This window comes from Nothobranchius furzeri, chromosome 1, assembly GCF_043380555.1.
Source record: "Nothobranchius furzeri strain GRZ-AD chromosome 1, NfurGRZ-RIMD1, whole genome shotgun sequence".
NCBI classification, from domain to species: domain Eukaryota; kingdom Metazoa; phylum Chordata; class Actinopteri; order Cyprinodontiformes; family Nothobranchiidae; genus Nothobranchius; species Nothobranchius furzeri.
In genome coordinates, this window is record NC_091741.1 from 57,714,037 (window position 1) to 57,741,379 (window position 27,343).

Consider the following 27,343-nt stretch of genomic DNA (forward strand, 5'->3'; position numbering starts at 1 on the left):
AAATTTAAATTTTAAAATTAATCTTTCCACAAACCCAAAAATCAATGACATCTACATCTGCAGACTTGAAAGAGTTGCCATTCTTTACTGGCCATTGTTTATTCTGACAAAACAGACCAGTAAGCCAAATATCAGAATGCAACGTTTCAGTGTTTACCAACAAAAGTGCAATCGCTCTTATTATCAAAAAGAAGCTCCAAACTACAAAGTCTGTTAAAATCTAGTTTGGCTCAAAAACAATATTATGGTTATGCAGCTCTGTGAGCGTTGATTCAGTAATCATACTGTTGCACTCATCATTTTAACAAGATTATGCTTTCATAATCCACAACAGAGGCCGACTCCATGCCAGTAAAGTGAATTAGCAATGAAACGAGCTTTGTTGATTCTCATCTTCACAAACTCATTAGGCCTGCCTGATGATGGATGGAGACAAATCATCAGAACTTCTCACCCAAACAATACAAATTAAAGACTCTTTTAGTCTGTTTGCATCAGCACTCAACATGGTAGACATGACTGCTGCATGAACCCGACTCAATTACTGTGCAGACAAGATGGTACATGTTTCATAAGAAAAAGTAATACTGCTGTAGTTAGCAGAACTAAATAGTTCGTTTATAAACAATCAAACTGAATGCAATCAGTATCATACAAGGAATCACAGGCACCATATTAGACTTGGGACTACTTTATGACAAAGCACAGCTGTACGCCTCCGCTGAAAGGTGCAAGGCAGCCCCAAACACACATGCTTCTGTAAACACAGATGCACATGTTGTTAGCGAACTGGCATGAAATACACACACATAATTAGTAGCACATCTCCCAAGTTTTCTTTTCTTTGAGGATGTTCAACAGCAAGGCCTCCTTTGGTACGTTTGTTCTGTGTTGTTTATCAAAAGCCATCATTTGGTCATTTTTGGCACAGAGTGTAATAAAGATTTATTTTTACTTTTTTTTTAGCTGACAAGCATCTGTAGCCTTCCCCAGAGCAACGTGATGTTGAACATCCCAAGGTTTACTCCTAACGGGACGTGTCAGAAACATCTTTCTTGGAAGGTGTTCAGGAAGCAGCTTTATTGGAAACCCAATTCACCTCAAATGTCTCCCTCGGCGTGGAAGAACAGCAACACTACTCTGCAGCACCGCAAGGTTAGTCCTCTTATCAGGCTTTCACTCAGTTCTACCTTCACCAGTGAACAAGACCCCAAGATACATGAGCTCTTCCACCTGGGGCAGCAGCTCATTCCCAACTTGAAGTTGGTAGTCCATTTTTCTCTAGTTGAGGACCTAAATCAGACTTTAGGTGCCGATCTTCATCCCAGCTGCAGTTAATTATCAGTGCAGGAAGACTTGAAACATTCTGGGCCAGTCAGGCTCTGTCTCACCATGCTGCTAATAACAAAAGGTCAGCTTTTCATTTTCACCTAATATTTAAATGTCACATTTCTTACTAATTAAGATGTGCTACAACAGCTGACCAACATACAGGAATGCACTCAAACGCAGAGATCCATCCTCTTTAGAAAACCCTGTTATTAATGCTGTGTCGTCATGCCACTTGTTGCTGAATGTCGGAGAAACCTTGTAATGCCATCTTTGGAGGGACTAACTCCACACAAAGCTCCTTTATTAAATCTTGATTAAATAAAGTGTGATTGGTTTTCACATGATGTGTGACCTTTAACCCCTTAGAACATCTGTGGATGATAAAAGCACCACTTCCATCCAGGGGCGGCGTTAGGCCCGGCTACTTGGGCTGAAGCCCCGGATGTTTCATAGGAAGCCCCGGATCTAAATCGCAGAAGTAACATGCAGTACCAAAGTCCAACAGAGAGGGAGCAGCTGGCAGTAGTTTGTATACAGCCTGCCTGAGCCTCCACCACTGAAGAAGAAGCCCTTCAGCAGCCGGCTTCTTCTACACTCTCTGCCTGAAACGCATGAGTGAAGATGGACAAAAGGACCTTTTTAGACAAAAAGTACAACGACAGAACCCCAGCTTTGATGAGACTGGTGCTGACTCAGGTTTGTGAGTCTTATTTGAAAAAATTTGTTGTGCTGCTGGTTTGCCTAAAGTTAGCTTATCAGGTAAAGTTGTTGGAGAAAGAAAGGGAATATTTACTATCATCTCACACTAAACACTAACAGGAACAATACTCTGCCCTGAAAATGCTTAGTATGTAGCTTAAGATTAAACATTATGTGGTACAAGACATATATGATGTTGACTAGTGCGTGTCACGTGTGTGTGCGCGTGCGTGTGTGTGTGTGCGTTAAGCCGCGGATCTTCTTCAGTCCTAAATCCGCCCCTGGTTCCATCACCTTTGCACGACCTTAAGGTGAGTCATTATGACTGAAATGCTGTTTCCCAGAAAGCTCATTTACATATTTCTGATAGGATAGAAACTGTTATGAGAGATTTCAAATGTTTTATTAATACTTTAAATGTCCCTGTCTTTAGAAATCAGGGAGATTAAATTAATGATTGAATCACAAGTTAGAAAATAATAAACTAATCATTTTTTGCAGTCCTTTCACTCTGTTCAATAAAAACACAGCGTGCATCGAGGCTCCAAAGAGCAATGTGAGCTTTCTTGAGAGTTGACCATATGGGAGCTGTCATCGCTCAGATAAATGGACAGGCAGCTCTGACCTCAGTCAGCCCTGTCAGCCCGGGGTCCATCCTGATGGGTCCTGGAGAAATGACGAGCCGCGGCACCAGGGAACGCTGTCTTTCCCTCTAAAGAAGGAAGGCTCTGTATCCTGCTTCTCCTCACTTAAAACTACGTCTTGTAAATGAACTCTGATTTATTAGCGCAACACCTTTATGATCCCCAACTGAGTCCACAGATTTCACAAAATGAAGCACTTCTTTCTGAATGCAGATACATTTTGCATTAATCTACAGAGAAATTCAGAGCGATGCTTTAATTAGGAGGCCGTCAGCTTGGGAAATAAACCCCCCCATGGACATCTCACACCAGGACTATACTTGTTTTTAATCTCATGCTCCTGTAGGCAGATAGCTTTGTTGTTGATGTATTTGTTTACATGTTTGCCGGTTTCAACTAGACACCACAATAAACTGGGTGTAAATCATAAAGATGAAAATAATAAAGTAAATCAAAATTTGGTTGATGTTATGGTCACAGTGAAAAACTGTGACACTTACAGTATCATACACACACTTTAAAATGGTAAATAGGATGTTTAGCCACATTGCACTGCCTATCTCAACTTTTGCAGGCAAAGTCTAACTTCTTGTTTACTCAGCTGACACGTAAAACAAATGCACGATAAATGAGTTTAAGCATCATTGAAAATGATGAAGTTGCTGAACACAAACAACATCAGCATACATTACCTTTTCTTATGGACTTATTTATTAAAGCAAACATAAAATAACTACATGAAATACTAAACTAAGATTTTTGTCCTTAAACACACTGAGTTGCAGCACAATGCATCAGCGGGTGATGAAACATCCTTAAATGAAGCAGTTTGTTAAAGTTTAGTCTGTGTGCCTGCTTTCATTTGTTGAAATTTTAAGCTACAATAGCAAATCTGGAAAACAAGTTAGTCTAAAACCTTGTTCTATAGCTATAAATATATTGTGGAGATAAAAAAAAAACTATGAAAATAAATAGTGTTTTTCTCACATCTTATCAAACCACTGCACTACCCCGGGTCCTCCATAAGTTACACACTTGCGTATTTAGCAACAGAACACCACCGGTGTGAGAGGTTCTCTGCTCAGTAATATCAGAGAAGGAGAAACAGCCGGCTGCTACCACTTCAACTTTTGGATAAACCACCAGAGTCCCAAAATGAAAAACACTGTTTGAAGTCACGGACAACAAGAGATGTTTGGACCTAGAAAACAGCGACTGGTGTTTAGTGATGGGATGGTACACGGGTTCTGTGACCGTGTTTGCGTTTAAAGGCGAGCTTGTTCTGTAGATTTGCTATAGCAGCATTAAAAATGTGGATAAACTCAAAATATAGAGGAATAAGAAGTGCTGATTTTCAGGTGCATCACTGTAGAACACAAGATCTTTTCAAGCGACGCAGGAGTCAGACAGAAACTTACATAATGAGTGTTTTTGTAAGTGGAAGTGCTGCTTCACCACAACCATCAGCCTGCTGCTCAGTAACACACCTAGTGTATGCACAAACGTGCAAATACACACCCACATGTAGTACAGGACAAACACACAAACGAAATTCTCTTTGTTGACAATGGAAAACACAGCAATGCACATCGTCCTCAGAGCTTCAAACCACCAAGAAGAAAGCCCAGAGCCAGCTGCTGCATTCCAACAAGAAAGAGGCAGAGATGTGAAAACACACTAGAGATGCTGCTAAAAGCAAAGCCCTGTTACTTAGGCACGTCTCTGCTGAGAAAGGAGAACCTGTCAGTGTCAAAACGTTCTCCTTCAGCGACTTTTCTTGACAGCAGAACCATAGGCTAGCATTCATCCGTGCTGCATGACAGCAGGACATTTTTAGAGATGAAAAAAGGGCTTTTAGCCAAAGTGGATTATTGTTTTAAAAGACATTGACCAGACGACGGATCTGAATTTCTTACTCTGTTGCTTTGGGAGGTGAAACACAATAAATTATAAAATGTTTCTGAGATTAAGAATTTGTTATGCTTAACATGTCATGTAATGTCCTGATATAACACTCAAAAGTGTTTTAATGACCATTTAAAAAAATAAAGTCAGCCCAATCTAAAACCTGAAAGGTTGGTTTTCTTGTGGAATATTAGTTGATCCACATGATTGGAACAAAGAACACTTCCGAACCTTGTTGCTCTGTCCTAATCCTTCGCAATTCTCATCGTGTATAGTAGACGTCACTAAAGAGTAAAACCATACCACAAACAGTAGAAAAGGCACCGGGAGAAGAGTTTTAGGCTTACAGCTGGGGTACATAATTAAATATGTTACAGCAAAATGAATAATCCACGCAAACTTAGAGCCTTTACCAATAGTATCCACAAGAGGGAGCTGTCAATCAATGGGAATGTGCCCAGTCAGCTTAAAACACCAAGGAGGAAGTAGGGAGTTTACAATGGAGCAACCAAAACAAGTACCGAAGTTACAGATTCCTGGAGTTCCTTATTTAAACAATATAAAGATTTTTCATCAAAACTCGTGATGAGACGGTTCCAACAGTCGAGTAGAATTTACACTTCTAAAAGACAGAGAGGGAGCTTTGTGAACTACAATAGCTCCAAACTGATGAAGAGTTGGAAACGCTTCTTTTAGACAGGTAAATACTAAATATTTTATTGGATTTTGGAGATTTGTAACATAATTTTTTTAAATAAAAAAGTAATTCTTTGCAGATATTTGCCGTTTACCATAGGCTAATATTGTGCTAGCTCAAATCCTAACTAAGCTGCACTGAATTATTTTCCATCTCCAGAAGCTAATTGAGGAAGGGGAGTGAGAAGGGATTTATCTTTTGGAGATAAGCGATTAGCTCTTTCTGTTGATGTTGCCTTCCCTTGTGTGTGCACAGTAAGGGGCGTGGCTTTCAGCTCCTTCCAGAAAGGGGTGGCGGGTGATCAGGGGGTGAGAATTATAGCCGTTTCAATTTCAAAGTCTCCACCTCCTCTCCTTGATGATGTCACACTATGAACCCCAGCTTTAATAGTGATACTACGTCCGTAAACCTAAGCGCACTTTTTTGACTTTTCGTTTTCAAATTGGATTTCTGAAGAAAGTAAACCACATGCAGACTTTTGATCAAGTGGATCTTATGTTACTGATATGAATACCTAAAGGGGACGTTATAGAGCATGGACCTATTAGTATGAAAAAGGTCTAACATGTGGCCTTTAAGATACTCTTGAATAACATGCAGTGAAAACATATTAAATAACTTCTCAGACAGACAGAGATACCATACTATGGTATCATTTCTAACAGGCTTTAAAATTATTAAAAATGGAATACCACCCAATTTTAATGGACAGCATGCCTAATCTGAGAAAGCATACACCGAAACTTCCGGATTTCCACCTGTTGTTTGTCCTAAATCAGGATAGGATGAGTCATTTTGATGAATTTCCAAAGGCTTTGTGTTAGTTAGAGACGTAGCTGTGCTGATGGCAGCCGGGGGAGTCGTTACAGTCAGAGAAGCATAATGAGCCTCGTGGGAACTCGGTTTATGTCCACAGAACAGCTCTGGCTTTCTGCATCCCAGGATCTCTGTCTACATCAGCCAGAGTCAGAATCGTACATTTGTGGTCCTGGTGCATTAGGTTAAGCATGTTCATCCCCTTTCAAATCATTGCTCATAAATAAGAGAAAATCTCCTTTTATTTACCTAATATTTGCTGTTTTATTGAAAAAAAAAAACTTCTTAGTTTCTTTTTAGGATAAGAAAATTAATTACAAAGTTTCATGACCACAGCCTGTTTTAACAACTCGTGAGAGTCCAAGACACGTATTTTGGTTTTAAATGAGTAACTCTATTTCTCCCTGTATACAACAGGTACTAAAGCGACAAAACAAAACAAAACCCCACCAGGTGCATTTCTAGAAGCAAGTAGGAAATGTTTCCTGCTTGGTCCTAACCATAACAGAGCTGTTATTAGAGCCAGACAAATTTTACAATCTAGCATCTCATGCAGGACTAAAGTCGATGTTTCTTTAGAATTTTTCCTTCCAAGAAAACATCCTTTAGGTGTGAAAAAGAATTCTTCAAAGGCAGTAAACAGATTGTTTGAACTTGGGATTTATCTGGGACTCATTTCACTTGAAGGCAGAGGCTTAAGGAAAAGCAGACTCTGGGATAATGAAGGAAGGCGGATCTTGTCCTGCGGAGGTGAAACCGGGCTGAGGTGTGAAGTCTGCTGAGCAATTGCTCTGGGAATGAAATTCCCCCCCTGAGCTTTGTCAACGTTCAGCGATAAGTGTCAGCTCAGCCTCTGACAATCACTAGTCACACGGAGGTTTGACGGAGTGTGCATTTTCTCTACATTCACATAGTTCTGTGAGGTAAGGGAAGGAAAGAACAAAAAATCTAAAGTTTCGCTGTTCAAATTCAGAGTTTTTGGGGAGTTTGTCGCCTGTAGGAATTTTAAAGAGAAGTAGGCACCAATATTTTTTCTCGTCGTCCCCAAGGCCCAATGCAAGATACATTTCAAAGGCAGAATATTTTTAAATTTAAGCTTAAGGAAGGTGAGACAAACCTTGCCTCAAACTATATTTTTCCCAAGGTTACACCCGGAGCTCAAACGTGTAAAAGAAAGAACGGTTGAATTCTGTTCTTCTTTCCATCAGCTTGCCTGTGAGTCAGGCCTGACAGGAACATCACTTTGTGACTGACACTGGCCAGGTAATGGTCTACTCTGAGTCTTTGGTCTGGACAGAATACACCAACCCTGATTGGCCCCTGGCAGACTGGCTCGACAGATGGACGTAGGGAAACAAGCTTGTGAGACAGAACACGCCACCCAAAAACAATACGTTTGTCTGAGCCGCAACGATTGGATCATGAGGCAGGTGGGAAAAACAATACAAGTATCAGGAAACAAGATCTCATTGATGCATTTGCAAATGGTGCTGTACTTAACCCTGCTGAATCCACCTAATCATGCAGCCATCACATGTAATAACCCCATAGCATCTACTTCAGAAACCCTGTTACATGCTGTCAGGTTTCCTTTAAGGGCTTTTAACTCTAATTTGAAGTCTGACAGTGGAAGTCTAGAAAAATATCTGATTGTTTTTCACATGTCCTGCTGCTCTAAACATGGCCTGCTGTTAAAACCTCGGCAGAAGTCGGAGCTTTGACACGGGGAAATGTCACTGCTTCAGTCGATTTCCAGCAGCCTCTCTTAATGTCTGTCACCATAGCCCTGGCTTGACGGTTTGAAATTCAGCAGCATGTCCATGTTTCACCTCATTTCTTCTTTGAAATTTTAGGCAGTTTTTTTTCTTGCAGCATCACCTCTGAAGGACATGAACTGCATTCCAGCTAAAGGCTTGGTTTGGTTTCTCTATGTAATCAGGGGCAGAGGTGTTAAACACACACCCAGTAACCAGAGGGTTGCAGATTTGAGCCCAGTCTGTTGCAGTTGTAGTGTCCTTGAGCAAGACATTTAACCCACCTTGCCTGCTGGTGGTTGTTGGAGGGACCAGTGGCACCAGTGCACGACAGCCTCGCTTCTGTCAGTATGCCCCAGGGCAGCTGTGGCTACATTGTAGCTTATTACCATGAGTGTGTGAATGTGTGAGTGGGTGAATGTTGTAAAGCCTCGGGTGGGGTTTAGATCTCTAGAAGGCGTTATTAAATACAGGCTTCTCAGGAAGCTGACACACGTTGTTATTTTTTCAAATTCCAGAAGTTTCATTGCTTTGTTCTGTTGTCTTTGTGTCACAGTAAATTCATTTCCACACAGAATACAATCAGATGCAAGCACGCCAAATAAATGTGACCTGCTATTGGTAAATTTAAAGGTGACTTCTTGTTGCTGCTTGCCAATAAAGTAGATGATTTACAATACTCCAGAGATGACAGCTATGAACGTTTAATAATGACGTCACACCTACAACGACTAAGCAGAAAAATATTTACCAGTAGATTAAACTCAAAAATATCAACCTATCACCTCTTTCAGCCTTCATTGACTGAGAGGAGTCAAATGCAGGGGCGGTTCTGGGGGTTCCATGGTGGGCTAATGCCACCCTATGGCCCCCTTACTGAGGGAAGATCCTAAAAATGAACAGGTATTTTTGTTTTGTTTTGCAATAACTTACAAAATGTGGAACCAAAACATGTGAACGATTTCTCTGAAGTAAAAAAAACATGCTATGGTAAATTATTTCATGTTGTCAGTGAGATAAATAACTACGATAGCAAAGTACTTTTTTTAACAAATAGTTATATATTGAAAATGGTTCAAACTACTGCAGCTTAAGTAACCGTAACTGAGATGCTGTTACATGGAATACTTAAAGGCAATATTTGTGATGTTTTCTTACAAATGTGGCTCTCTAACGGAGCACGTGCTTCTCCTCTAATGTTAGTCTAGAACCTCCCCTGGTCAGATGTGCCTCAAAAACATTAAAAAAAAACTTTTATTTTAACTTTTACTCTGAAATAAGTCTGGGCGTTCCTCAAAACAGCAACACTTGTGACCGGGAGACCACTGTACACCAACAGAATCCTGTCAGAATTTCAACTAATTTACATAAAATAATTTCAACATTTTATTTTCTGACTCAAAAAACAATAAAATGACATAATTGATATGATTTTGTAAAAAAATTAAAGTTGGTGTAAAGAATGTGAGATTAGGACAAAGATTTGACTCTTTATCCCGTTGTTTTAGTTCAGTGAAAATCAAAGTCTCCTGATTTTCCTCCCATCTCCACCTTTACTGCCGAACTCTGCTTGTCTCATGCAGCCGCATCATTAACTGCGCATCACAGTCTGGTGGGTTCGTCCTGAAAAATGTTCCACCGGCTGCAGCTTAAAATTTAATGGCTACTAGCAAAGTTAATGAAGCTTATATTAACTATAATTTACTACCAGACTGACAGAAAGCTCACAGCTGATGGATATAGACTGCATTTAAGCAGGCAGGGCTGATATAAGAAGTGCACTTCTATCTGGGTCATTCTTGAATTCATCTAAAAACAGAGGGAAGTGAGCTCTGAATCAGACAGACTCACCTGTCGATGTCACCCTGGATCTCTTTGCTTCCTCTGTGGGCTCCTTCACGAGAAGAGCCCCCCCCATCTGAGGCTCGGCCTGGATTCCTTGCATACAGATGGAGGCCGCCGTCTGTTAGGAATCTGAGAAGGGAAATAATTGGAAAAGGAAACCAAACAATCACAAAAAAAGTAAACAAAACAGAAGTTATTTAACATTTACATGTTTAATTAGCTGGAAAGAACAGATTGGTAAAGTAAATTTTTAATAAATGCTTCCTGACTGACAGGATATCTCGCGTTAAGAACATGAACTCCATGTTTGACTTTCTGAAAAACGTTTATGCAAGAGGTAAAATTAAAGCTGCTGCAAGACATTTCTCAAAAACAGCTAATTTGGCTTTAGTTTTTAGAAATGAAGTTTTATTTGCCACTTTTTGTTTTATAAAGGATTCTTGACTCTGCCTTCACCTTTTCCCATCTCGTGGTTGTCAAGAGAGAGTGACAACTCCACTTCCTGTTATTTTCCTCGCCTATATTTCTTTTAGGTAGATGGAGGTCAGCAGCCTGCATAGATTATTTCTGAAGTGAGTCGTCAGCTCATTAAAAGCCCACAAGGCTTACATATAAACATATTATTTGAACCTTCCCATTCAAGGCTTGAAAACGTTCAAACAGCCTTGGTGAATGCCAGCAGCCCATTTGTACTGATACACAGAGAAAGACAAGTGAGGCCTTGGTGAGTGCTGAAATACTGAAATACTCGGGTAACTGAGTTTGAGGGCGCTTTCAGATTCAACCCAGCAGGCAGAGAATGAAATGATTCATCTAAAGCGTCACACATTCATCTGAGCGACCTTGAAAGGTGTTCTAGTAAGTAAAAGTTTGCTGTGACAAACTTGTTTAAGTGCTGGCAGACAAATCCGGATCCAACTACTGGCGTTACTTCATATTGTCTCTGTCGATGAATGAAAAACATTTAAGAAAACAGTTTTAAAATAATCATCTATGGTCTCACAGACTTTGGTTTGACATGTCAGCATGAAACTGCAGTTGCTCAGAATTAGTCAGATAAGGCTAACACGCCCACCACACACAAAATGTCCCCAACATTTATGTAATCACTCATCTCCAGCTGCTTTCCTGACTGAAGCTCTGCTTATCCCTACTCCTCCCAGCTTCACCCTCTCCCACCTGCTCGCCTTAAGGGCGTGGTGATGCACACAAACCTGGAGGGATCCGAATGCCCGCTGTAGCGGCCCGTGTTGGTGCCAGCAGCTGCTGCGCTCGATCTGGGCGCAGAATACCCAGTTGGCATGGAGGGAGCGTCGCCTGCTTGGAGACGAGGGGTTTGGGATTGGCCCAGACGCCAGGCCATGGGGGAGGAGCGTGTGGTGAGGGTGGGGAGACTCCGCCCATTCACCTCCGTGGTTACTGTGGTGTCAAAAGTTGTTTCTAGTGTGCTGAAGACACAGAAGAGAAGGAGTGAATTAATTATCCTCATTCTGCCAGAAGACCAAAAAATGTCTAAGAAGAATAAAAAAGAACAGCAAGTCAACATTTAGGGACATAGATTGTGTGGATTTGTGAGAAGGGTTTAATACACATACCATAGAACTTGCCTTATACATCATGTCATGATATGACCAAGTTCATATAATGAAAATACATGTAAGAAATATTTTGTTTACTGAAATTAATGGGAAAATGTCATATTGTTTATTATTTTATTATTTTGGCTTGTGGCGTCTCATTTAATAAGTTCTAACTTATTCAAGCCACACCAACAATGAGGCGTACTGTCCAAGGACCAGACGCAGTTCCTGCATCACGAGGAACTCAGACTGAGGCACCTCACTGCAGCTCTCTGCTGGGAGACCGAGTGCACTGCATTTAAATCACAGCAGCAGAAAACACTAACCTGGTAGAGCTGCAGAGAATTGTGTCTACAAAAATCATCTCTTCATTTGTGTACCACCTGCATCTTGTAAAAGGAACTAAACAAGAGACTGCAGGATTAGACGGGACATTAATCAATATGGGATCAGATTTAGACAAAACGATGCAGTGTTTTTCAGAACTAACATGTTTTTCTAAAAATATATTACTCTATAGTGATGGTTTTATTGGCTCACTGTCTTCAAGCATTCATCTATGTTTATACGAGCAGGAAGCCACCAATCTCCTGCACAGGAGTTACACATCATTCACATTAACATTATATCTTTAGATAATGTAAATTTATTTGAGATTACAAACAATTTATGAGTGAAAAAGAGATCGATAAATGAAACAATCTGGTGACGTCTCTGAGAGAAGACAGACATGTCTGCTGTACTGGTCATGATGAAAAAAACTATGCCATCTTAAAGCAGCATCTCACAGATAAAAGAGAGGTGTGAGTCTCTCTCTCTCTCTCTCTCTCTCTCTCTCTCTCTCTCTCTCTCTCTCTCTCTCTCTCTCTCTCTCTCTCTCTCTCTCTCTCTCTCTCTCTCCATGTGTGTGTGTGTGTGTCAGAACACTGCATCCCTGTGATGCCACATGCCAACCTGAGAAGGGCAGCAAAGGTAGCCACATTCATCTCCGCTGAGACCAGCGCACACGAGGTGATGTTACTGTGTCTAGATAAATGATGAATACCCCTTATCTTACAGTCAAACACTCACAAATGTAGAAATACAGCCTTTCAATTTGCCACCGAATGGGAATCTAAATCATTCATGTGTTGATAAGGAAATGTGTTAAATCAGCTTGTCTCTGTCTGCAGCCACAGCAGCAGAAGAGACAAAGAGAAACTGAAGGAGACTGGATGATGAAATGAAACGACAAACTCAGGTAAAAGGCTGAGATATTCAACAGAAATTATAAATAAATGAACTTGATGCCACAAAGTCATAATTATGATTATTCTGGCCAATAATGAATTTAATGATCCTCATTGAGACGGGGAGCACATGTACTGTTTCTCTTTGGCTGAACAACATAACGCACACAGGAAGTACTGCCCTGCAGGGCAAAGTCAACATGTTATAATCTGTATTCACTTTACTCAAACTTTACCGTTTACCTGTTTTGATCTAGTACCTTCCTACCTTCCTGTTGATGACAGAAAGTCAAAATATTCACATTTTAAAGAGACCGCAGACAGCTGGGTGACAGACTAGTGCTGTTTAGCAGTGACTAAGACTAAATTGAGTTCAAAATCATTTTCATCATACTTGTGTCGGGATCTCCTACCAGGAAGCGTTTTTAAGGGAAAAGAAAGAAATTAAGTACATACTTTTGTCACATTTGACCAATACGTCACACAGAGAAAACAGGGACAGAGATCATCACTATAAAAGCTGAGAAGAGCTACGGGGGAAGCCTGGATGGACAAAAATGAAGTCTGTGCTCATTGAACTAGTTTTTTTATAAGTGTGTCAGTGATTGGAAATGAACCAACATGTTAGAATACAGTTGCAAGCTGAACCATGGAGCATGTGAGAGTTTTAATTTCGAGGTGCATCATTTGCTGCCAGTGTGTTTCCCCCTCATTCTTCATTTGCCTCGACTTTTTTAAACCACAAGACAAGAGAGTTTAGGCTTCACGAAGAGCAGAGAAGCACATCATTCTGAAGGCGTGGCCAAACCAAAGCACGTTTACGAACCTGAAGGCAAAACCATTTTAATATTGAATGGGTAATTGTTTATTAGATAGTTTTTGTGATCATTTGGTGCCAAAACTCCATGAAATTATAATAAAGGGTGTTACCCTGTACAAATTAGAATTATATTACTTATAACTCCAGATCCTTTTGGATAATCTTTGTTTCGCATCAAGATTATATACAAATCTGACCTTTCCAGCAAATTTAAACATGTAAATAGTCTACTTAGTTCTTTGCCAGGAGCTTGGCTGCAGAAAAATGCAGGCTGACAGCAGGGAGCTGCTTATTGCTGAGCAATGCTGGTTAGAAATATACTTTATGTTCCTGCTAATGAGCTCCGAGTTTAACTACTAGATCTCAGCAGGATAAATCAATTAACAGAAAAACATTAAATTGTACTTCTGCAGCTAAATGTCAAAGACATTGTTAGTTCCAGGTTTTCCGTTCCATTTCACATTTGCTCTGAGAGACTTCTGAGACATCTGGACAAACTAAAACTAAAAACGACTCATTTTTACATGAGGTGCGTTTTGTTTCTGATGCCTCTTCGCCTCCTCTGTCTATTGTTTCAGGTCACACACATGCACACACACTCCAGTCACAGCAGCCGTTTTCCACTGCACTGAAAGACCCATCGTTTCTAAAAGTGAGTCTTATTACTTTAATCACAATCATTCAAGTCACTCCTCCTCTCAATTCTGACAAGAACATTGTGAAGAACTGAAAATTGCCTTTGGCATTGACCCTTCATTACCACCAGGCACATGGAATTTGGTGTTTGTAGAGCTGCAATCACTGCAGATAGCTTTGTAGTTGAAGATCTGGTTATTAAAAAAAACACGCTCATCACAGAATTCCACAGATGCCCTCAGATCGGACCAACAGCCATCGTCTCACTTCCAGAGCTCTGAATAATTTAGCTTCTCCAACTGGTGTTAACACAAAATAAACAAAGCCGACACAGCAAAGTCATTACGTTTCAAATGTTGTGTGACAGTATCCACAGCCCCAAAGGACCAGAGACGAGGCTTATCCTCGAGGATCTCATTCTGTCTTTGCTGGCTATGTTTTCAGTTTCCATGACAATCAACACCATTTATTTACCTTGTCAGGATGACAACAACAGTGGTGGCAAATCAGATGTTGTGGATCTGAACTGAGCAAAGTTTGTCTTTGTGAGTCGAGGAGAAAGTTTCAGGTGTGTGAATCTGCAGCCTACACACACCGTGGATAGAGCTAGGGCTCAGAGGGAGGTTATGCATCAATTGCTTCAGCTTGCTTGTTTACAAGATTATAAAACAAAATAGATTTGCATTCAGCTTTTCCCACAGAAATAGGGTATGGTGATGGTAATTAGGACCTTGTCCAGAAGAACTCTGGTCTTTTCTAATGGATTGTATGGATTTACATTTCATTAAAGAGCTGTCCAGACATCAAGAAGGCGCTTTAGAGACCACCCTTTTCCCATCAGCTGTTTTTCTGTAGAAAAACTAAACTGGGATGTAAACATTATCATGTGGATATGAGTGAAGCAGATTTTGGTTCCCCGGGCTACACGATGCTGCAGATGATTGTTACCTCACAACAAGAAGGTCTTAGGTTCAGTTGCCAGCTGGGACCTGTTTGTATGGGATTAGCGTGTTCTTCCTGTGTCTGTGTGGGTTTTTACTTGATACTCTGGTTTCCTCCTACTAACCAGAAAACATCCCTGTTGGACAACTGCTTTCTCTAAATTGTCCCTTAGTGAGTGGGACTGGTTGTCTTGTTGGTCCTATGTAGTCCCGTGGTGGACTGACGAGATGTCCCAGAGTGTATTTTATACATGGTATACATCTGGCAAGGCTGCCCTTTGGATGCCCTGCAAGGTAGGTCTTTCAGATACCTACAGTATCCTATGAGCCCTCAGAGTAGATCCAGGTGGACTTTTCAAACCAGTAAGCTGCAGAAAATGGATGGATGGGTTTTTATGTTTGTCTCCTTCATTTAGAAGTTTTAAAATGTTCAATTCACATCCAAAATAAAGGCAAATGATTAGCTTCAGATCCTATTTTTGGCTTTCTGAGGTTTCCCACCAACAGCAACAGGGAAATTAAAACAGCGTTTACAAACTAAACTTGGTTGCACAGCTGCAAGTTAACATTTCTGCTGCTCAGTTATAAACCTGTTAGCCACAGGGCTACACGCACAGCAAAAAGAGAGATTTCACTTGTTACTTGTGTTGTTGCTAAACATAAAAGCATGTGTGAGGTCATTCACCTACAGTAGTTGCTGTGAGACCAATCGCTGATGCTTGGGCTTTTTTCTCTACTGCTGTTCTTTGATTTTTTGGAACAAAGCCATCTTTACATCAATGATTAGGACTAACATTAACTGTTAGATGCCTCTCATTCCATTCAGCTCTTTGCTGGGATGTAAACAGGACTAAATGTAAAGCATCCAACAGGAACCGAAGAACAGACACAAGTGATGAATCTGGAAACTATATCTGCAGGATCGTAACACATTAAGTTCCAAATGTGCTCTAAAGCTTTAATTCCTTCTCCGGGAGAGAGAGATTAGGATGGTCTGACCAAGTTCCTGGACAGAATTGGCACCAACTCCAGATCTCCTCTTGACATTTAGGACACGAAGATGTCCCACACCGAGACACACAGAGTTCCTATTTTTACTCTTAATCTAACAGTGAAAAATTGGGCACAGGCTCATAAAAATTTTACTCAGGCTGCTGCCATCCTATCACAGCTCTATCTAACGCACAGCAGCAGTACACTTATTCACACCTTACGCAGGGGTTGGTGATGCATTTTCCAGATAAATCACAGACTGTCCTTGTGTGTATTTGATGCATGTAAATAAGAACCACATCCTCCCACTAAACACTTTTCACCTCAAACATGCAGGCCCCATTCAATGTGCTGATAATACAGTGGTGCTGTATTGATCCTGCCTGGCCGAGTCTCCTCTGAGGAATAAAGAAGTGGAAAACGAATACACGCACACGGACTGCCATCTGTCGTGGCTGTCAGCGGCCTGGCCACCATTTTCTTCTCTAAATGGGCCAAAACACACAAAATAATAGACTGAGGGAGAAGCGGAGATAGATGGGGAGTGAACCGTTGCCCAGGGAGCAGACAAATACCGATGGCTTTCATTTTTCCCCCTTTTGTCTTAGATGCAGTCTTTTCACTTTGTGTTGTTAGATTTCCCATGATGCCAATGGCGCACAGATGGGACAGACTTTTAAGGTGTTGGTTGTCTATCAAATATTTAATATTACTGTATGAGTACCAGCTGGTGAGAAATGTGATGCCCAGTATAATTAAATTCATCAAACATGGAGAACAGAATGGTACGGTCAAAACAAGACTTTTTTTTGTTGGGCCAGTCTGAATCAGAGACATCACAATTCATTGTGTCCTCGTTTACCAAGAACAACAAATGCACAAGAAAACTTTCATATGGGAATCATGAGACCACGTGGGAAGATTGGTATTCACTTAATGCACATTAGCTGTGTTCAAAGAGTCCTCGAACAATAATCTTTTACATTTGGAAAATATTCTATGAGCCTCAATATAGCATTTGAAACTGTGTTGGGGCTCACAATGTCACAAGAGCCCTGATCAATGGCCAAACACAACCCCATAATAAAGCCCTAAAATGGTAAGACTGGTTTTTCCCGCCCACTCGCCCAGGACATAAATATTAAACGAGATTTCAGCTGATTGGCCGGTTTACCACAATGGCTCCAAGCTGCTGCCTGAAGCTAGAAAACACGTGTAAAACTTTGTACAGTAAACATATTACTCAATATGGAAGCTAAAGATTCATTCAAAGTCTGGATGTTTTCTAGCCTAGTGAAATAAATCAATCATAGCTCTCTATGGGGGTTTCAAAATGATAGAGTGCTGTGATTGGTCCCCAATGGTGGGCCAATCACAGCACTCTATTGGCATTGTGGGGCAATCAGGGCCCTCTAGTTATTTAGTGGGCGGGATGATGAGACAGAGTGGAACAAGATGGTGACAGCTCATTTGAAACAGCTTTTACATCAAATTTCTCACTATTTGGACTCGGGCTTTATTAGAATCAGAACCAGATTGATGTATTTAAGTCCTTTATTTAGAAAAAAGGATGCATTTTCACCTTCTTCAACAGCAAATTGCCTCGTTTAACGACATCCATTGTGGTGAGTACATCATGTTGTTCATTGTCCAGTAGCATGTGGAAATTGTTTGAAAGACAATGGTAGAACCTGACTTCGGAACGTGCATTGCCACAGTACACAAGAATGTGCAAAACACCAGTAGCAGTTTTCTAAGTCCAAATGTCTTTAATAGCTATACAATGTTGGAATGTGATTAACTCATTCACTGCCAATGACGACTAAAGTCGTCATTTTCATTTTTTTTTTACTGTTTGAGCATCGGAACGAGCCCCCGCGCTGATAGAACAAACATCTCAGCCCTGAAGCCGATCTTCATCCGCATACGTCACAGATCACATGATCAGGAAGCAACACATCCATGTGTTAGGAGATCATTTTGGGCCGTTCCTGTAAAAAAAGTGAGGCGCGAACCGGGAAAGCGTCTGCTGATCACAATTCGACAACGGATTATGAAAGAACGGATAACGCTCGAAACACGCGGCTTCTTCCTGATGTAAGAGGTGAATCTCCTCTTTGTTTTGGTTGTTTTGGCATCGACATCATGCTAGCGCGCAACGCTCTATGACTTAAAAAAACAGTAAAAACGGTGAGAAACGCTGGCAGAGAAGGCCGTTAGTGATCAGGAAACGGCTGGCAGTGAATGAGTTATGAGGGATGAAACCAAAGTTTTACGCTAGCTTGTTCAGAATTCTAGGACACCTTTATGTTTTGGCCATGCAAAGGTTGAGACCACAAATATTGTAATCAGAGCTCACATGATGATGATGTTCTCATCAATGACTCAGTATGGAAACAGTATGGTGACACTCATCACATTTGTTAATATAGTGTTTATAGGTTTATATCAGCCTTGTTGGATGACGACACCACCTTTTTTAAGAGCCAGATCCCGGAGGCAGACTCAAGTAGACTCTCTCACAACCCATGGAAATGTTGCGAGTGCCATATTTAGTTTCACTTTCTCTCTTAATTTAGGACAAAATACAATGTGGAAAAGAAATCAGATTATCAGTGAAGTAACATGCTAACAGCTCTTTGCCTATCTTACGTTTGATAAGGTGATATGAGGTCTTTTTTCAGTTTGATAAACAAATTAAGTACATCCAACGTTTTAGACGAGTGCAAAAGCCTGAACCATCGTTATGCCTACCTGTGGCTGTGTCCAACCCGGAGACTCGACATGGTTTCCTCCAGGTTCTGCCTCAGGTCAGCGATGTTCTTCACCGTTCTCATTCGTCTTGTCTCAGGGTCCTCTCCTGCTGAGACACATTTTGTTGGATTCACTTAGAAGTTCGAAACAACAATCTATACCATTCACCCACACACACACACGTGCACGCATGCACGCTCGTGCACACGCGCATACACACACAATACAAGCAATATATAATTTGATAAATAGGGATTAGATTAGACTGTCACAAATATCTCAGCAGGAGGGACAGAACAATGTCCAACCACAGTGACAGCAAACCTAAACAGCAAAAGAGCCTGTCAGGCTGAAGTACATGCACTTCCGTTACATTTTCATTTTATGCACTGTTTTTTCTTCCGGCTGACGCAGAAATGTCATGTCATGACACCACACAATCTGTCAGTCGGTCTAGGACACAGTCCTGCATATAAAAGCAACCTTTGCCAAAGTTCCTGAGCTTCTCTGTCAGGTGAACAGAAAAACACTTCTGCCTCTCAGCTGACTAAAAAACTGCCAAAAAATAAATAAACTAAAGGAAAAAAAAACCCAATTCAACCTTTATGTTTATGAATTGTTTGTTTCATTGAGGGCGATGGTATTTGCACACTTTAGGCAATATTTCAGAACAGCAAGCAGAGAGGGCACACCAAAATAACTGCTTGTCTGATCCAATTAGGCCCCCCCATTAGCTTGTGGAGCTAGTTTATACCTGCAGGCGAGTGCCACAGTTTGGGTAATTAACAAGTGACACAAGGCAGCCACTCTTAAGGTGATTTCAGAGTAAAAGCTTCGTCCTGTAAAGATAAGTGAACCAGCAGATGTTACTGCGCAGTCCATGTGAAGAAAGATAAAAGGTGTGATAACATTCAGCGTTTTAGCATCAAACTACTGCCATTTCAATTATGTAGCAGAATGTAATAAAGGAAGTCAGTGGAAGACGAAGTCTTTGGTGAATCGGAATGATTGCAGCTCAATGTCTTTGAATTCCTTCTGGAAATCTAGAGTCATGGTTCCTGGATTTCACAGGAGGTGACTGATGATTTCTTGTTCTAATAAAAGCCTCAATGTCTCTGCAAAATATGAAATAAATCCACGAGAATATATCTTCAAAATAAGTAAAGTAGACATTATGTGCATTGGTGCACCTCAGTCACATAAGGATGGATTTGAGACCTAAATGATCATTAAACAATGTTCCTGACGTATTATATTACAGGCATACATGTATTATTGTTTTTGCCATGTTCTGTTTGGTGAGTGTGCTCTTATTTTCTCCTGCAAACTTCCACTCCTCACAATTAGTTTTACAGAGATATTTCAAAAAATTCAGCACAGTAAAGAAGACCGAATGAAGGAAAAACACACTGGTGGCGTATGTCTCAAAAATTACCGATTATGTTCAATCATGTCTTCTCACCCTCTTTGTGGTGCTGTGTTTAGTAAAATTGTTATTATATAAGAAAAATATAAATTATGTACAGTATTCAGACAGCAATTCTCCTTAAAAGACATTTAGTCTATTTTAAACAAATTTTAACTTGTATGATGCGTGTGTGTGTGTGTGTAACTAAATATTTAATATTTTTAACATTATTGGGGGGGAGGGTGATTGTGGAGTTCAGTGTAACTGAAGGGTTGCAGGTTTGTGCTTCTGTAAGTGTGTCCCTGGGCAGCTGTGACTACAATGTAGCTCATCACCATCACATGTCACACACAGTCTGTGAATGTGTGTGTGTGTGTGTGTGTGTGTTTGGGTGACTGACTGGTTGTGTTGTAAAGCACCTTGGGGAGTACTTAAGACTCTGGAGTACACTATACACATACAATCCATATAAACAAACAAAAAATGCCTGTATATTTTATTGTAGACAATATTAGTTATAGTATGGATAATGTTGATCCCATGAGTTTTACCAGCACTTAACTCTGTCTTCTGATGTAAGTTGGTGTCTGCAACCTCCTTTCAATGTGAACTCAAGATCAAGTTTTCTAAATTAACCAGAAATCTTGTTAAATGACAGAAAATTCCAACCTGACCAACATAATCTTGCTCAGGATTCCCTTTAACTTGAGCAGCGCTGAAGCTCAGGCAAAATATCAGCAACTTAACGGTGTGCAACACTGAAAAAAACTATTTTTTAATAATGATATATGTTTATATTCAGTCACTTGAGTTTTTCATGTAGGCTGAAGAGAAAAGCTGATGAGAAAAACTGTCTTCTACGCATATCTCTTGCATTAGCTTCTGATTCGAAAATCCTCACAAATCTGTGTCACACTGTGACAATTTGCACTCATGGCCTCGCCCATCTCAGCTCGCGCTGGCCAGTAGGAAGGCTTTTTAAAAAACATTTGCAGCGAAGAGAGAGAGCTGAGTGTCTTGGTTATGGTGACTATGCAACATGGCTGAACGCTTTCTGTTAGCCATTCAGAAGTGATCCCCACCCCTGCACCAGCAAACTTCTGCATCTCAGAACAAGTGCATCATAGTTGTTTTTTAAATGAATCAGAAGGCATTGATTTATACTAGAGAACCCTACAAATGTAGGGAACAAATGAGTAAACCACACCCTTAAAGCCTCTCCAATTGGTGTTCTTCAGACAAAAATCAGAAAGTCCACGTTAAGCAAAAATGCGCAAATGCAGCAAAACTCTAATTTCCAAAGTTTATGAAAAGACACAAAAAGGCCACTTAGAAGGAAAAAATTAAGGGTTAGATTTTTGTTTGTTTTCTACTTTTACATTAAAATCAAGATGTCAAAAACGTCAAACACTATTTAAAAATTTCTATAGAGATCAATCAAAAAGCTTTTTTGAGTTTGAAAACCCTGCTAACCCGAACCCTAACAGGAAACGCCAACAGTCTGCTTCAAACTTAAACATATTGGTCTTCATTTGTACATATCATACTGCTTTGGATCACCAACACTGATGAAACAATCCTGTGAATCTTAAAGGTCAGTGAGTAAAACAACAGGGTCAGGCAATGAAACATCTTTATAAACAAATGTGGAAACTTTTTAAAGCTGAAATTTCAACTTACCGTAGTATTTTAATCAACATCAGTTTGTAAGATGACACTGTTTCTTCTCAAAAGATCCATTATGCTGTCTTATCAAAAACCACCAGCTTAAACAAACTGATGCTACACTTAGGCCCTGTCCACATGTAGGCGGGAATCTCCAGGAACAAAGACAGTTTTATGCGATTCGGCCTGTCATCCACAAGAAAATGTAGATTTAAAGCTGCTTTACGGAGTTTTCCTCTTTCAGAAATGATGTATGATTTGTCAGAAATCTGTAAAAGTGATTATCTTATCATGCACTGTGATATAATATAAGCAATAAATCTTTTTTTTTTTTGCCAAGCACGCCCCCTGCCCCGCAGACCTCCGTGCAATAGGAAACTTAGCACCGACCAGAACTAACCGTGGGTTGGACTACCGCTTAGACGCTTCACATTTAAGGAATACCTCGAGTGATGCAGAGTTGATGAACTTTTCACGGACGAGAAAGTCTGTAAAATATGAATATATGAAAACACAACATGACATGAGAATAATACTCATAAAACAACGTGTTTTAGCTCTGTTTGTCGGCTACAGAAGCACATTTATAAACAGAAACGGGAAGTCGCCATCTTAAAAAAACAGAGGAACAGCGGTTTTGTGTGATACGCTTGTCAGCCACTAGATGGTGCCATCGGATATGAGAAATACTCCGGAAGGATGCTTTAAGCAACAAAAACAATCTTTTAAAAAGTGAAGATTTGTGTTTTCTCTATTTTAGAGTTTTATGTTTCACACAGTAACATGGATGCCCTCAGAGCTGTGCTCGTTTTCAATCGCCAAAGCGCTGTTTGTCACTTTTTCTACCTCGTTACTGGTCCACACAATCGAGCTTGGCGCCATGTTTCATGTTTTGCTGTGGTTGAGCAAGAAGACGAAGTGGATAGGATTCGGGGGAATTACTGCTGCCTACGTCTGGCATGCCTGTGAATGTGCTTGAAAATGCACTTATGCGGTTATGTGGACGGAGTTTTTCTGAAAGCTATTTTTTGGGAGGACAGATGTTTGTTTTCAAAATGCCCTGGTACATGTTCACAAGGCCTTAGGATAGGAGTAGGCAACCCTGGTCCGAGAGAGCCACAGTCCTCCATGTTTTCCAGCCGTGCATGAACGTGCAGCTTCTAATTGGCTGAACACACCTGATCCAGGTGATCAACAGCAGTAAAAACAAAGATGGTTGGAAAACAAGCAGGACTGCGGCTCTCTAGGACCAGGGTTGCCCACCCCTGGGTATGCAGCCACTGTTGTAATCCTACTTTTGCTCTGTTTTCATTTTATTTACAAGGACCAATGAAATTTTTACAAGACTTTAAGCTGCATAAAACATGAGATTTTCAGCTTCTCGTCCCATAATTAGTCGATTTCTTCCATCTACTGTGTGAAAATCTTTAAAGCACTCTAATGGCTGTGGTCAGTTAATTTTAAGTCAAGCTTGACCTCAATTATGTGTAAATGACCTGATGAAGTACTCGGATAACAGATAACTGAGGTCATATTTACTCTTAGCAAGGCTGACCCCATTTCTTATCTTTATTTCATAGCTGCTTAGCAGAACAGGAAAGCAAACAGAAATGTAATTTCAAGCTATTGAAGCATCACATGCTGCTTAAATGTTCTAAGTTTAGGCCTCTTGCTGAACAACACGCCAAGCAGTGTGATGCAGAGAATTATTAGTGTGACACAGAAAGGACTTCCAAACTAACATGTCTCCTCTCTGGATGTATTTTTTATGTCTCCCCTGCAACTCAACCCTCATCCTACCAGGGGCCCTTTGAGAAATATCTAATTACAATCCCTTTACAAAGTGACACAGCGAGATCTGGTACTGGATTCTTCCTCATGAGCAGACACTTCACGCTGCACTGAAAAGCAGCCCAAAGTATGTGTGTGTGTGTGTGCATTTATGGACAATTACTAAGGTTGCAGAGGTCTCACCTGCTCAGCAGGACAGCTGGATTCTCTGAAACACAACTAGCTCCCACAGGCAAGCCCAAAGAACTGCACACATGAGAGCATTTCTGCATTTTAAAACTAATATGCAACCAGAAAGTTTAAACAATTTATCAGCTCAGTGCTTATGGAGGGAAAGGATGAGGAGCATATGTGTGTGTCAGTAAATCCCTTTCATATATCTGAAGCAGGAGCTGCTTATACAGATTTATGAGCTGCTGTTTTCATTCTGGAGATGTGAGAAGCCACAAATCGTTTAGTTTAATTCAAGGTGGAGTCCAGATCCTGGCCTGGTACTGAGTGGACACAGCCAACCAGGCCAGTGTGTGTGTGTGTAGTGAAAGGGTGGGGTTGAATATGCAGAAGGCAGAAAGATACACAGACCCAGCAGCCTGATAAAAGGCTACTTTGAATAGTTGCTACAACTGCTACAACACACACACACTCAACAGTAAACTATCCACATATCACGACTTAAATATTCAGTGGACTGACGTGACAACAGAAGACGTTTCTTGAAGGTGTCCATCTGAAGTAAAAGAAATCAGCAATGGCCTGTATTTGATATAGCGCCTTCTAGAGTCCCAGAGCCCCACAAAGTGCATTACAACACAATTAATCATTGTTCCATTCACACCCTGATGGTGATGAGCTACACTGGTAGCTGAAGCTGTGAGGCTGCAGTGCACTGGCGCAATGGCCCCTCCGACCACCATCAGCAGGTAAGTGGGGTTAATTACCTTTTATTTATAAAGCGCTTTAACATGGCTTTACAACCAACCATAGTGCTGCACATTATAAAGCAACTCAAAGCATAAAATAGTCACGTCATGAAAAACAATTTAAAAATTGTTTTAGCGTCCAACAATGGTCAGTTTAGGCACTGGTTGACCTTTCACCATCTATTGAACATCTGGTCAGAAAGGAGACACAACATTGCATGTGTTCCCTTTAAAAGTTCTGCCTTCACACCAGCTGGGATTCAGACTCTGCTAGTCTGATAGATAAGCAATAACTTTCTTTCCCAAGGTCTCATCTGTCTGCCTCCAGAAGAAAGAACTCCAGTTCGAATCAATTGCTAAGTTCAAGAATCATTTACTAAATCAATATGAACTTCTTCTATGACTTATAATCTAGATAATCATTAAATAAACATCTGTTTATTACTACTTATAATAATTATGGTATAATGAAATGCTTCATTAATCTGTGCTCACTGACTGGATGTTATGTTGTTCAATGTAGGGGCTGCAAGACTTCTTTTTTTTAAGTCGACTGTCAAGTAATGAAAATCGAGTCGACTTTGCTCCACAGCAGCAAAACGCATCAGGCACAAATAAAAGACAGAAAACATCAAAGGAAATGAGCCGACATGAACGATCGCATGTTAAATGTGTTTTTGAGGTGGCGACACCTGATTTGATGTTACTGTGGCGGTGCTCAGGACGCAGATGTCTGGAGCGCGTCAACAATCAGAGCTTTGCATGCACAAGCTGGTTAAGATTAGGATGGGGGTGAGGGGAAGGTTAAATTGCAAGAGGGTAAAGGTCACAATTTGGTTAAATGTCCGTTTTACGGCGGGTGTCAGTACCGACGCTCTGGCACTGCGCGTTGCCTCCCGATGTGCAGGGGCTCGTCACCTGCTGTCTTTTCTGAGGACTGCATCTTGTCGCTCATTATCACGTGACAGCGACTAGTCGCTGAAAGGCATAAAAAGTCACTACAGTGCAGTGAAGTCGACTAGTTCATACAACCCCGAGTTCAATGTGTTCACCATGTTTTGACAACAAGGTGCTCACACCTGCACATCCACTATAACAAGTACGGTTACGTAAATCCATGACACATAGCTAACCTTTTACCCAGATCAGAGCCTCCATACCATAGAAGGCGTGTTTCTGAGATTCTTGGTAAAACTTCACCAAACATGTCAGCCTCTGATTGGCTGTGAAAATCATAATATCAATTCCTTAAAACTAGATTACTTTGGGTAATTTGCCAGTTCTAGAGAAAGCTTCAGACCGGCCATCTTTAGCCAAATCTCTTTAACCATCAAATATTTTGACACGTCGTCAAAACCTTTTTGCACCTACGAAGCTGAGACAGCAAACTAGCTCCTGCAGAAACAAGCTGATATTGTTCAACTCCCTAAGAGTTATTCCTGAGACGCAAGCTGATTCCAGCCTGTGCTTCCTGGTAACATCTCTGGACTGGAGAAGACGGTGCTTGCGGTCAATCTACCGAACCTGGGTGCCCCGGGGTCATCCGACCTCTCTGACCTCCGGATCCATGACGAGGGTCATCAACAGGTGAGGTAGAACACAGAGAGATTGCGTCTGAATGTGCTTCTGATGATAACAACTTCATAGCTTAAGCAATCCAAATTCTTTTACATCCAGAACTCAGCTCTCTGAGATACAGAAGTTCTGACCAACACCGCATTTACACGTAGGTTCCAGACATCACCTTTAGCTCCATCCACTCACAGTAAATGCTTAGTTCACTTGTCGTGTTATAACTGTAATAAAATAATTTCTTATTATTATAAACCTGACTCTTTTCTGAATCAAAACAAAGTGTGTATAATTACTTAATAAAGCAAAAATCCTAGAATCTTCTGGTTAAGCCGTATAATCTTCAAATATTTACAATAAAGATCATGCAAGGTAATAATGTATATTTATACAGAATATCAAATAAATAATACATTTGCCTCCGCTACATTGTACAACAAAGTACGGTCACCCAAACAAGCTAGAACCATAAAAACAGACCAGGGATTTAAAAGTAGCCAGAACATAGATTTTAAATTACAGAACCAAAGTGGAAGGGGATAACAAGGGGTAATGCTTTAAGAATCGAAGGCCAGGGAGAAGTGGTGTGTTTTAAGCCTAGCTCTAGACGGCAAGCGAGGGTGCTTGCCTAACCTGAAGAGGTAGGGAGTTCCATAATTTCGAGGCACAGATAGAAAAAGCCCTTTCTTCGCGAGTCCTCCAACGTGCCATCAGGATGGTGAGGAGGAGCCGACCTGCAGACCTCAGTGTTTTGCCCAAGGACACAATAGCAGCGTCAGAATGAGCAGGGCTCAGACCTGCAACCTTCTGATTATTGAGTGGACACTTAACTCCTCTGCCAAAACTAACACAGACTTTAAGAAGCACATTGTCTACCAACAGTCAAAAATGGTAGTGGTAGTGTAATGGTCTGGGGCTGCTTTAGGACTTTAATAACTTGGTGTGATTGTTGGATTTAATTCTGTAGATTTTCTAAGATTTAAGGCTGAATTACTTTGTTTACATTGAGCCAGGTTGGTCTGCTTTAATAAGGGAACCATTCGATTATTGTAATTAAATTAGCATTTTGTGTTTGTTTGATTTGCCTTTGTCTGACGCTGAAGTTTGTGTGCTGATCTGAACCATTGAAGTTTGAAAACGAGACAAAAAAATGTTAGGTTGCAAGTACCTTCTGCAGCACTGTATTCTGATGAATACCAGTAGCAACTGTGCTGCAGCAGTTTGTGTGGCTCTCATTCCCACCTCTGACAGAGGGATATACGACCGGAGACGTTTACAGTCTTGCTGCTGAACATGTCTCATAGCAGTTTCACTGCAGCGCATTGGGATCTTGTTAATCCAC

General features: G+C 40.7%; 1 protein-coding gene across 19 annotated transcripts in view; it reads right to left on the bottom strand.

Annotated features, from left to right (window-relative positions):
* The window catches only part of nav3 (neuron navigator 3), a 529,271-nt gene that overhangs the window by 49,932 nt on the left and 451,996 nt on the right, over positions 1 to 27,343 (bottom strand). For 16 of the 19 annotated variants that reach the window (XM_070549274.1, XM_070549267.1, XM_070549264.1 and 13 more), the window contains 3 exons: positions 18,646 to 18,754; positions 10,907 to 11,140; positions 9,699 to 9,821 (listed from right to left, as the gene is read on the bottom strand). In XM_070549274.1, the coding sequence (XP_070405375.1) occupies positions 9,699 to 9,821; positions 10,907 to 11,140; positions 18,646 to 18,754 (466 nt within the window). The remainder of the gene's footprint in view (positions 1 to 9,698; positions 9,822 to 10,906; positions 11,141 to 18,645; positions 18,755 to 27,343) is intronic. The other 3 variants (XM_070549298.1, XM_070549248.1, XM_070549296.1) reach the window with 1 other exon arrangement.